Source organism: Delphinus delphis, chromosome X (genome assembly GCF_949987515.2).
Source record: "Delphinus delphis chromosome X, mDelDel1.2, whole genome shotgun sequence".
Classification (NCBI taxonomy): Eukaryota; Metazoa; Chordata; class Mammalia; order Artiodactyla; family Delphinidae; genus Delphinus; species Delphinus delphis.
Window position 1 is genome coordinate 63,424,054 of NC_082704.1, and position 12,559 is coordinate 63,436,612.

Genomic DNA, 12,559 nt, shown 5'->3' on the forward strand with positions numbered 1-12,559 from the left:
CTCAGATGTGGTCAGTAGGATTCCCTTCAAGCTGGCTTATACGTCTTTTTTTGACGTCGCCATCATTTTTTTTGAGCACATCTTTATTTTCTGACACAAGGCTCATCTTGTACTTTCCCTGCCCCAGCACTGGAATCAACCATTTCCCTAAGGAGCCCCAATTTATTTCAGGGATGGCATTTAGCAACCTAGATTTGGCACTAGGTTTGCTCATTGATATTGGAGTGTCATTGCTTCTAGTCCTTCCTGCGAATAGAGCTAGGAATATATATCATGAATGATAAATTTATACAAATACTTCCAATTCCAGTCCAACCCCCAAAAGTTCTTTTTTACTTTCCCTCATTTCATATTTGTATCTCCCTTCTTACACAGTGAGAATCCTGGCTCTCAACATCAGTGTTTTTACATATTACATTATACACAATATATTTTCAGAATTGCTTTGCTCATATCACTATGAAAAAGAAATCTACCTAGTAGAGTTTAAGATTTGCTTGTAGTTGTGTTTTTTTCTTTAGACTAATGGTATGTAATCAAGGTACTGTGTTCATAAATTTTTCAGATTAGTTATTTTTTTTTAGTGTGGTTTTTTTTCATTTGAAATAGAGCTGTGCTCCCTTTTTTCTGTTTGTATTCAATTTCAGTTTTTTAACCCATTCTTACTGATGTGATTTTTAAATGTTTAACTTATTTTTTAAATTGTGGTAAAATATACATAACATAAAATTTAGCATTTTAACCATTTTAAAGTGTATAGTTCAGTGGTATTAAGTACATTCACATTGTTGTACAACTATCACCACCATCCATCTCCAGAACTTTTTTCATCTTGCAAAACCATATGATTTGCTTTTATATTTTATTTTTAAAATATTAACATTATTTCAAAAGTCAAAACTATACAAACTGGTGTACTTAGAGAAGTGTCATTCCCTCATAACTTTTCTACTCCATTTTCTCCACCTTCTGTAGGTAACCAATTTCATTAGTTTCTGATTTAAGCTTTCTGTGTTTCCTTTTGCAAAATGGGCAAACATAATATATTTTCTTATTTCCTCTTCTATTTTACACAAATGTAGCATAATATGTATGTACTTTTGCACTTGGTTTTTTCACTTTAACAATAGATCTTGAAAATCCATATCATTTACAGAGCTCTTTCTCATTCCTTTTCTTTACAGCTGTGAAATACTCCATGGTATTTATGTACCATAGTATATTCAATCATTCTCCTATATTTGAACATTTAGGTGGTTTTGAGAATATTTCAATTACAAATAGTGCTGAAATGAACAAATTTGTGAGCATATATTTTCTTATTGTTGGAGTAGATTCCTAGAAGTGGGATTGCTGAATCAAAGGATAAATGCATTAGATATTAAGTTATCCTCCATTTTTCATTCCCACCAGCAATGTATGAGGGTGCCTGTTTCCCCACAGACTCAATGACATCATGTATTGAATTTTTGCCAAAATGATAGGTGAGATTTTTGTGTACTTAAAAAACTTACCTTAATTTTTTATTTGTTAAATTTACATGCAGTAAAATTCACTCTTTTTTAGTGTAGTCTTCTGAGTTTTGACAAATGCAAACAGTGTGTAACCACCCCAATAATTAAGGAGAGAAAGGCTGTATCCTCACAAAAAATCTCCTTGTGTGGCCCCTTTGTAGTCAGTCCCTCTCCCCACCTCCAGCCCCTGATAGTCACTAATCTGTTCTCTACCTTTCTAGAATGTCATATAAATGGAATCATATGGCATGTCTCAGTGTCCTTTTTTAAAAAATTTCTTACTACGAGTGTCTGTAAACGTTTTAATTTTTTACATATCTCTAGATCACATCTCTTCAGAAGCAACTATTTTCCCTTCCATACCCATCTCTTTGTCTCTCCAACTTAATGAAATTATTTTCCTCTCCGTGTGTTTCTCAGCAGGGCCTAAAAGAATGGTCATATGATATTCCACAGCATCAAAATAAATCCAAATTACATGCAATTGGTTTTGTTGGTGTTTTTCCTCTTGAGTATATTATTCTTCTCTATTATCCCAGTTTTACAACCCACAATGGTAAACAGAACTGGGCCAAATAAGTGGAAAGTTCTGCTATGTAGGATTTTTATTATTTTTTAGATAAGGGAACTGGATATTTAAGAAAACCGATTATGACACAAAAACTTTAAAAAGACAGAAGTGCTTTCTTACAACCTTAGTGCTGCGTCCATCCCTCAAACAAAAGAACGGCAAGTAAAAAAAAAAATTTGCTGTCTATAACAGAAATTTAAGTACTTGTTGGTGCCTACCTAATAAACCTAAAGGTTTGCCATGAATAAACACTTTAGAATATAACTTTTGATGTCTGTTGTGTTCAGCACGTGTGGCACAGTTCCTGGGACACACAAGGTATTCAACAAGCTCTTGTTCATTCACTTTTTAAAATATCCCTCAGTAACACTGTTTTTGCTTTCCTGCTTTTACCTATTTTTTGGCTGTGTTGGGTCTTCCTTGCTGTGTGCGGGCTTTCGCTAGTTGCGGTGAGCCTGGGCTACTCTTCGCTGCAGTGCGCAGGCTTCTCATTGTCCTGGCTTCTCTTGTTGCAGGGCACGGGCTCTAAGTGCGCAGGCTTCAGTATTTGTGGCTCGCGGGCTCAAGAGCTCAGGCTCAGTAGTTGTGGCACACGGGCTTAGTTGCTCCACGGCATGTGGGATCTTCCCCGCCCAGGGCTCGAACCCGTGTTCTCTTCATTGGCAGGCGGATTCTTAACCACTGCCACCAGGGAAGCCCCAACTTTCTTTTTATTTTTTTATTTGAAATACTTTGGAGGCCAAATAAGGGACTTGGATAGCTCCTATCAATCACGTGGCTAGGTCCAATTTTTCTAGAATATTACAGGAAAGAGGTGTTCAAAGAGTTCTAAAGAGTCTCCAGGAAAAAGTTTCTGTCGTAACAACCCTAAGCCAGCTTGGACGCTGAAAAGCCGCAATGCTTCACAACTGCGCACGCGTATTTGAAGAACCGCTAAGCCCGCCATCTTTACGTTTAATGAAAGGGGCGGTCCCTCATCCTTAGCGGACCAATGTAAAACCTCCAGATTGTCATTTTTCTATTGGCTAACAGAGACCAATTAGAAGTGAAACGTCTTTTAGCGGGCGTCTGGCTGTACAGCGCCCTGACGTAATGTGAGGGGACTACGGGCAGGGTTGAGCTGGACCAATGAGGAGGCGCGAGGGGGCTGGTTTGCCTGTTCTCACGCCCAACCCTCAGACCCAGCCCCAGGAAAGTTTCCCTTCTAGGAAGGAGAGAAGCGAACATGGCAGCGCGTTGGTGGCTTTGGTGCGTCTCTGCGACCGTAGCGGTGGCACTGCTGCTCGTTTACGGGGTTCCCTCAGCCTCTGCCCAGAGAAAGAAGGAGGTGAGGACGCTGTTTCCAGCAACACGGGCTTCTCCCAACGAGTGGGGCTTGAGAGGGTCTGTTTTGTCCTTCCCGATCCCTTTTCCCCGCCGATTCTGTACCTTTGGCGGCTCCAATTCCGCCGTTTTTGGAATTGTGGGGTTCGCGAGAGAAGAAACTGTAATACCTTGTCTTCTGGGACTGTAGAGTCTGAGAGTGGGGTGGGGTAGGTGACAAGCTAGCTTCTATAGGCCTGTGGATGTACATAGCTACGAGTTTTGACACTTCTTTGAGTATGGGCCCCATCAGGTGGTGGCGGGAAGTTCGACTTTAGGTCCAAGGGGTAGAATATCTGAGTCTTTCTTCTGTCAGTAGATGTAACTCCCTTTTAGACGTGTGAGAACTATATATTTTGTAGCATTTTCACTTCAGGAATGAGAGGAGTAAACAGAAGAGCGGAGCTATGCCAAATTTATTTCATTGTCCAAATAATTGATTCAAAGCAAGTTACTGGAGTGAAGCTCTTAAACCATTTTCAATGGTTTACCAAATATCAAGCGCGCCAGGCGCTGTTGTGAGAAGCTTAGTGTATATAAGTGAACAAAACTAAGATTTCTCCTCGTGGAATTTACTGACTTTGGCAAGTGGAGGAGATACAGTATTCTTTACTCACCATTAAGCAATCCAAGCTGAGGAATTTTAACATTGTTGTTTTGAAACATGTGTAGAGCCGTATGCTCTTAGAGCTTTACAGATTACTAGCAATTCTTTATGCTCTCTAATTTTATAAATAAGGAAACCCAAGTCCTAAACTTACACAGTTAACTGTTGCAGAACAAGGACTGAAATCCTAGGTCAGTCCATCTTATGCTATTTCCTGTACATTCTGTGCCTCCTTCTAGTACACGATACCTGTACAGGCACTTTTAAAATGCCATTTAAACATCTCCGATGCTTGTCAACTTGAGCTGAATTTAAGAGAACCTACCTTCTCTGTTTTTGAATATGTGTACTATTCCATAAGAAAAAAAATAAGCTAGCATATTAAAACGAGTTAATTAATAGATTGGCAAAAAGTAAAATTAAAAATATACAATTTTCAAAGTAATGGTGAAATGAGCAGGCTCATACACTGGAACTGGAAATCTATGTGCTTTTTTAGGAGGGTTCCAAGCCATTTTTACGTGGAAAACAAGATGTAAAGCAATACATAGTTTTATATTCTAGAGGTCTTTTATGTTTATATATATATATATATATATATATATATATATATATATATATAAAAGTGTATATATATAGAGAGAGAAACCTTTGTAAGGATATACAACAGTGGATATCTCTGGGTAGTTGGGATTGTTCATTAGGGGAACACTGTAACTTTTTACCTTATACGTTGGTATTGTCTAAATTTCTACAACCACCATTTTTTAATAAAACAGTGAAAAATGTTAAAAACTAGTATTTCTACCAGTTAAATTATTTATTCATTTAACCTCTCACTAAACTAGAAGCAGAAGAGCCTAGCAGGGGATAGATTACTTTCAAAAGGAATTAGCAATGAATTATGTACTTGATTTTTTATTTTTTAAACATCTTTATTGGAGTATAATTGCTTTACAATGGTGTGTTAGTTTCTGCTTTATACCAAAGTGAATCAGTTATACATATGTCCCCATATCTCTTCCCTCTTGCATCTCCCTCCCTCCCACCCTCCCTATCCCACCCCTCTAGGTGGTCACAAAGCACCGAGCTGATCTCCCTGTGCTATGCGGCTGCTTCCCACTAGCTATCTATTTTACGTTTGGTAGTGTATATATGTCCATGCCACTCTCTCACTTTGTCCCAGCTTACCCTTCCCCCTCCCCGTGTCCTCAAGTCCATTCTCTAGGAGGTCTGTGTCTTTGTTCCCGTCTTGCCCCTAGGTTCTTCATGACCTTTTTGGATTTTTTAGATTCCATATATATGTGTTAGCATACGGTATTTGTTTTTCTCTTTCTGACTTACTTCACTCTGTATGACAGACTCTAGGTCCATCCACCTCAGTACAGATAACTCAATTTTGTTTCTTTTTTATGGCTGAGTAATATTCCATTGTATATATGTGCCACATCTTCTTTATCCATTCATCTGTTGATGGACACTTAGGTTGCTTCCATGTCCTGGCTATTGTAAATAGTGCTGCAGTGAACATTGTGGTACATGAGTCTTTTTGAATTATGGTTTTCTCAGGGTATATGCTCAGTAGTGGGATTGCTGGGTCATATGGTAGTTCTATTTGTAGTTTTTTAAGGAACCTCCATACTGTTCTCCATAGTGGCTGTATCAATTTACATTCCCACCAACAGTGCAAGAGGGTTCCCTTTTCTCCACACCCTCTCTTGCAATTATTGTTTGTAAATTTTTTGATGATGGCCATTCTGACCAGTGTGAGATGATATCTCATTGTAGTTTTGATTTGTATTTCTCTAATGATTAATAATGTTTTATGTACTTTAAAATTGTTAACACGGTGGATTTTATGTTACGTGCATTTTATCTCAATAAAAAAATGCTTTTAAGGAATCAGATTCTAACTCCCTTCCCATCATGCCACTGTTCAAGACCCTTATCGCTCTTGCAAATCTCTTGCCATAACTGCCTAACTGGTCATCCTTGAACTCATCCTTCATAGTGTTGCCAGAGATGCTAAGGTAGAAAACTGACAACCGAAAGGTTAAAATAACCTATTTTGCAAAGTATAAAAGGACTCCTGTGGTCTGTCCCTGGTCTGCTTTTTCCAGGCTCATCTCAATTCAAGCTCCGCCCTCTACTGGCCGCATGGCTTGCAGGATCTTAGTTCTCCCACCAGGGATTGAACCCTTGCCCCGCCAGTGAGAGTGCCGAGTCCTAACCACTGGACTGCCAGGGAATTCCTGCCTTGATCTTTCTATACTCTCTTGCAAGTATCTATACTTGCTGAAGTATCTCCCTTCTTCTCCCTCACCCCACTCCCTCATTCACCTGAGGGTTCCTACTCTTCAACTCTTAGCTCAAACATTACCTTCCTTCTCAACTAAGCTTTTCCTGGTTCCCCTAGGTGAATTGAGATGAATTCAGCACATTGTATTGTCATTGTTTATATACCAGTCTTTCCCATTAGACTGTGAGCATCTTGAATACAGACACTTTTGTTTAACTGAGGTATAGTTGATTTACAATATTATATGAGTTTCAAGTGTACAACATGGCTATTCACCATTTTTAAAGATTATACTCCATTTATAGTTATTATAAAATATTGGTTATGAATACAGACACTTAAATTAATTCTTTTCACACCTAGCAGTATCTGTCAATAAACATCTAATTAATTAATTAATTAACTGTGTACATATAAAGTCAGCAATCTGTTCTTTCACTTGAGGGTTTGTTTAGGTTTCACAATCTAAAATTGGATTTTCTCATCAGTAAACAAGGAACAAACATAGGCTGGTAAAGTTGGTTTCGTTTTTATACCTTTCCCCTGTAACTGAGCATGTTTTGGACTTTTAAATAATGAGATTACTGTGATACTACTTAGAGACAGTTTAAAAATATATACGTTCTGTTGCAAAATGCTTACAATTTTTGAAAATATTATTTTTAAAAAATCCCAGGTCTATCCACCATAGTAGATTTGACTTTAAATGGTAGGATAATGTATGATCTTATAATCTAAGTGTTATGTTTTAAAAGACACCTCTCCTGTATAACTGAGTCACTTTGCTGTACAGCAGTAATTAGCACAACTTTGTAAATCAACTACACTTCAATTAAAAAAAAATAGAGGGCTTCCCTGGAGGCGCAGTGGTTAAGAATCTGCCTGCCAATGCAGGGGACACAGGTTTGAGCTCTGGTCCGGGAAGATCCCACATGCCGCGGAGCAACTAAGCCTGTGGACCACAACTACTGAGCCTGAGCTCTAGAGCCTGAGAGCCGCAACTACTGAGCCTGTGTGCCTAGAGCCCGTGCTCCGCAACAAGAGAAACCACCAAAATGAGAAGCCCAAGCACCGCAACGGAGAGTAGCCCCTGCTTGCCACAACTAGAGAAAGCCTGCGTGCAGCAATGAAGACCCAATGCAGCCAAAAATAAATAAATTAAATAAATAAATTTATTTAAAAAAATAGAGAAGAACAACAAAAAAAGACACCTCTCCTAAATGAATATAATTAAAAATCACTCAAGTTCTTCATAGTTGTCTGTTGTTAAATGAAATGCTACCCTACTTATCGGATTACTTACACTCGTAACAGTGTTTTCACTGGAACATTGACTTATTCTCTAATATTTATTCAATGCCTTCTACATGTCATGCACTATGGTTTACGTGCATTATCTCTAATCCTCACAATAACCCTGCAGAGTATTAGCCCTTTTTGAAAGGTGAGGAAACTGACACTGAGCAAGAGAGACGTTGGGGGTTTGCCTAAAGAAGCACAGCTGTAGAGGCTGAGCTGGGATTCTACCCCTTGTCTGACTCCAAATCGTATGCTCTCTGCTAGGCCACAAAGGCTTATTTTGCAGTGACTTATTTTATTTTTATGGTGAATTATTTCCCCCTCTGGTAGAAAGAAAGTTGCTTATTCTTGCAACTGGTGTCATTTTAGGGAGGCAGCATGATAAAAATGAAAAGGCATGGTCTTTGACAAAATTATCCATATCTCAAGACTTCCCTGGTGGTCCAGTGGGTAAGACTCTGAGCTCCCAATGGAGGGGGCCTGAGTTCGATCCCTGGTCGGGGAACTAGATCCCGCATGCATGCCGCAACTAAGAGTCCGCATGCCACAACTAAAGATCCCACATGATGCAAGGAAGATCCTGCATGCTGCAACTAAGACACGGTACAGCGAAAATAAATATTTTAAAAAAATAATAATTGACAATTCTTCACTTGTAAAAAATTATCCATATTTCTTGATCTACTTCTGGGAATCTGTAATAGAAAAATAATATGGAATATGGAAAAGAGTGTCGTTTTTTTTTCTTTTCTTTGGCCACACTGTGTGGCTTGTGGGATATTAGTTCCCTGACCAGGGATCGAACCTGGGCCCTGTGAGTGAAAGCCCTGAGTCCAAACCACCAGACAGCCAGGGAATTCCCTGGAAAAGAATGAATGCACAAAGCATACTGAAACATTAAAAAATGGTCTTAATAATGCTAGGGTGGCAGATAGTTTTCCTCCCGTTTGCTCAGTTTTCAAAAAATTGTGTAAAATTTTAAAGATCATGTATGTTAATGCAACCCAAGTGATCTTTAGCAAGTTACTCTGAGTCTCATTTTCCTTATCAGTAGAATGGGAAAATGCCTATCTTCTTTTGTATTGTGAGAATTAAAGGAGATGAGGGCTGTAAAGTGCCTAATGCAGTACCTGGTATGTAGAAGACATTAGATGAATATTATTGATAGAAAATAAAATAAGCTTGTGTTCCTCTGCAGTATAAAATATTTTTCAATTGATCTTTTTATATTGTTTTTATGAAGCTTATTCAGAAAATAAAATTATCTGCATATTTTGACAAGGCAGGCAATTATTGGAAAAAACTTCTGTATTCTTTGACATTGCTTTGAGAAGTGATGCATGAAAGTATCACATGCGCAAAACCCCAGCAATTACTTAGAAAATACCTTATTACCAAGAACAAAAGGCTCAGTAGCATTGCAAAACAAACAAATTGAGACATCCTCCAAAAATAAGCATCAAGGAGAGGGGACAGTGGTATATTTTAGCCCTGTGCAAGAAGTATGTGAACTGAGAATGGAGCAGATAGCATTTAAGGATTACAGATACTCTCTTCTCTGTTCACTGTCTTTCTCCTTCAGTCATTATCTGCCAATTATGTTTCCAGGTCTGTTCAGTCTCACTTGTAATTTAAGGATGGAGTTGAAAATTTATTCCTTAACCAGGAATTTTTTAAACTAACATTTGTAGGCTAGTGGATTATTAAGAAAGCTAAAAATATCAAGAATTTTTATGAATAAACCCTGATGGTCTAGAACACAGATATAATGAAATAAGTTTTGGGGGAAAGGGAGGTGCATTTTAGAGGAATTCAGACTGTTGATGCTTAGCTTTATTACTTCTGAAATTCAAAAGTAATCTTAATGGCAGCATCAGAATTTAGATTTAAATTATAGTGGATTCCTATATACCAGGGGTCCCCAACCCCCGGGCCACAGACTGGTACCGGTCCGTGGCCTGTTAGGAACCGGGACTCACAGCAGGGGCTGAGCGGCGGGCCGCCGGGCGGGCGAGCGAAATACAGCCGCTCCTGATTGCTCGCATTACCGCCAGAGCTCCACCTCCTGTCAGATCAGCGGGGGCATTAGATTCTCATAGGAGTGCGAACCCTACTGTGAACCGCGCATGCAAGGGAGCTAGGTTGCGCACACCTTATGAGAATCTAATGCCTGATGATCTGAGGTGGAGCTGAGGCGTTGATGCTCTGCAAATACAGATTATCATTAGCAGAGAGCTTTGACTGTACGGAGACCATAATAAATCAATTGCTTGCAAACTCATATCAAAACCCTATCAGTGAGTGGCAAGGGAAAACAAGCTCAAGGCTCCCACTGATTCTGCATTATGGTGAGCTGTATAATTATTTCATTATATATTACAATGTAATAATAATAGAAATAAAGTGCACAATAAATGTAATGCACTTAAATCATCCCGAAACCATCCCCCGCCACCCCGTCCATGGAAAAACTGTTCCACGAAACCAGTCCCCGGTGCCGAAAAGATTGGGGACCACTGACTGCTATATGCTATCTTTGCTGAGTGATATTTAGTGATAATAGGAAAATTTGTAGTTGTTAAGACTTAATCTATTTTGCTAGAGCTAATTGGGATACATATTATGCAAGCAAGTAGAATAAAGTTAAATTAGTGCAGTGTTGTGTTACTGCACTTTCTTGGTCCTCTTAATCCCTTGTAGTCCTAAAATTTTCATCGTACTTGATTATTACTAACAGAATTAGAGATATTAATTGACTTCCTGTTAGTGGGATTATTTTGTGGCCATAATAATTTAAATGCTTCAAGAGAAGAGAAAGACTTTAAGCTTACTTAACTTTGTTGGTAAGCATTATATTTTAATTGTGAATATTATTACTCTTCTTTTTGTTTTATTTAAATAGTTGAAAGTAGAGTAATGTACTCCAAGAAGGGGAGATATCAATTGATTGTGAAAGTCTTTGCTTATAAATTTAATGTTTTTTCATAGTAAACTTTTATTTTGTTTTAAATAAATATATCCAGTGCAAATTTTAAGACTGGATGGGTATATTTTCTCAAATGTTTTTGAAAACTGTAGTGGAAAAAGTATTTGCAGTAGGAGTTGTTTCCAAATCAATTACTTTTTTGAGTTGAGCTCACTTGATAAACCTCCTACCTTTATGTACTATAGTCCCTGGAAAATATCTTTCCTACTAACAACTTTAAAGTATTAAATAGTAAATAGAAGGGCCTGAAGGTCACAGGTGATATATTAATCCTTTACTTTTGAAGGTTATGACTTTGGAAGATAAAGGAATATTTAGAGAGTGAATAGTGGGACTTAGTGTAGAGCCTATAGAGAAACAAAATTTTTATTTCTAAGGCATAGCTTTCAGTACCCAAACAATGGGCTCTTGACAACGAATAAGAGGCATCCTAAGGAAGAAGGTTCTTCAGTACTAGCGATTTACACCGATCAAGAAAACTTTTAACTCAAATGTGAAAAAAGAGAAATTCCTTTATAAAATCATATAACAGAAGAGACAAAAGAAGACTAGTGAAAGAAGTGTCTAGGAATTATTAAGGTGTTTTATATATATATATATATTTAACATCTTTATTGGAGTATAATTGCTTTACAATGGTTTGTTAGTTTCTGCTTTATAACAAAGTGAATCAGTTATACATATACATATGTTCCCATATCTCTTCCCCCTTGCATCTCCCACCCTCCCACCCTCCCTATCCCACTCCTCTAGGTGTCACAAAGCACCGAGCTGATCTCCCTGTGCTATGCGGCTGCTTCCCACTAGCTATCTATTTTAAGTTTCATAGTGTATATATGTCCATGCCACTCTCTCACTTTGTCCCAGCTTACCCTTCCCCCTCCCCATATCTTCAAGTCCATTCTCTAGTAGGTCTGTGTCTTTATTCCCGTCTTGCCCCTAGGTTCTTCATGACCTTTTTTTCCCCCTTAGATTTCATATATATGTGTTAGCATATGGCATTTGTTTTTCTCTTTCTGACTTACTTTGTATGACAGACTCTAGGTCCATCCACCTCAGTACAAATAACTCAATTTTGTTTCTTTTTTATGGCTGAGTAATATTCCATTGTATATATGTGCCACATCTTCTTTATCCATTCATCTGTTGATGGACACTTAGGTTGCTTACATGTCCTGACTATTGTAAATAGTACTGCAATGAACATTGTGGTACATGACTCTTCTTGAATTATGGTTTTCTCAGGGTATATGCCCAGTAGTGAGATTGCTGGGTCATATGGTAGTTCTATTTTTAGTTTTTTAAGGAACCTCTGTACTGTTCTCCATAGTGGCTGTATCAATTTACATTCCCACCAACAGTGCAAGAGGGTTCCCTTTTCTCCACACCCTCTCCAGCATTTATTGTTTCTAGATTCTTTGATGATGGCCATTCTGACGGGTGTGAGATGATATCTCATTGTAGTTTTGATTTGCATTTCTCTAATGATTAATGATGTTGAACATTCTTTCATGTGTTTGTTGGCAATCTGTATATCTTCTTTGGAGAAATGTCTATTTAGGTCTTCTGCCCAGTTTTGGATTGGGTTGTTTGTTTTTTTGATATTGAGCTGCATGAGCTGCTTGTAAATTCTGGAGATTAATCCTTTGTCAGTTACTTCATTTGCAAATATTTTCTCCCATTCTGAGGGTTGTCTTTTGGTCTTCTTTATGGTTTCCTTTGCTGTGCAAAAGCTTTTAAGTTTTATTAAGTCCCATTTGTTTACTTTTGTTTTTATTTCCATTTCTCTAGGAGGTGAGTCAAAAAGGATCTTGCTGTGATTTATGTCATAGAGTGTTCTGCCTATGTTTTCCTCTAAGAGTTTGATAGTGTCTGGCCTTACATTTAGGTCTTTAATCCATTTTGAGCTTATTTTGGTGTA

At 38.0% G+C, this 12,559-nt stretch overlaps 1 protein-coding gene across 1 annotated transcript in view; it reads left to right on the forward strand.

The window, feature by feature from the left end:
* The first annotated feature begins 3,271 nt into the window (after positions 1-3,271).
* MAGT1 (magnesium transporter 1) overlaps positions 3,272-12,559 on the forward strand; it is a 47,752-nt gene continuing 38,464 nt past the window's right edge. Inside the window, exon 1 of the mRNA XM_060002272.1 lies at positions 3,272-3,412. Coding sequence (XP_059858255.1) covers positions 3,311-3,412 — 102 coding nt within the window. The 5' untranslated portion in view covers positions 3,272-3,310. The remainder of the gene's footprint in view (positions 3,413-12,559) is intronic.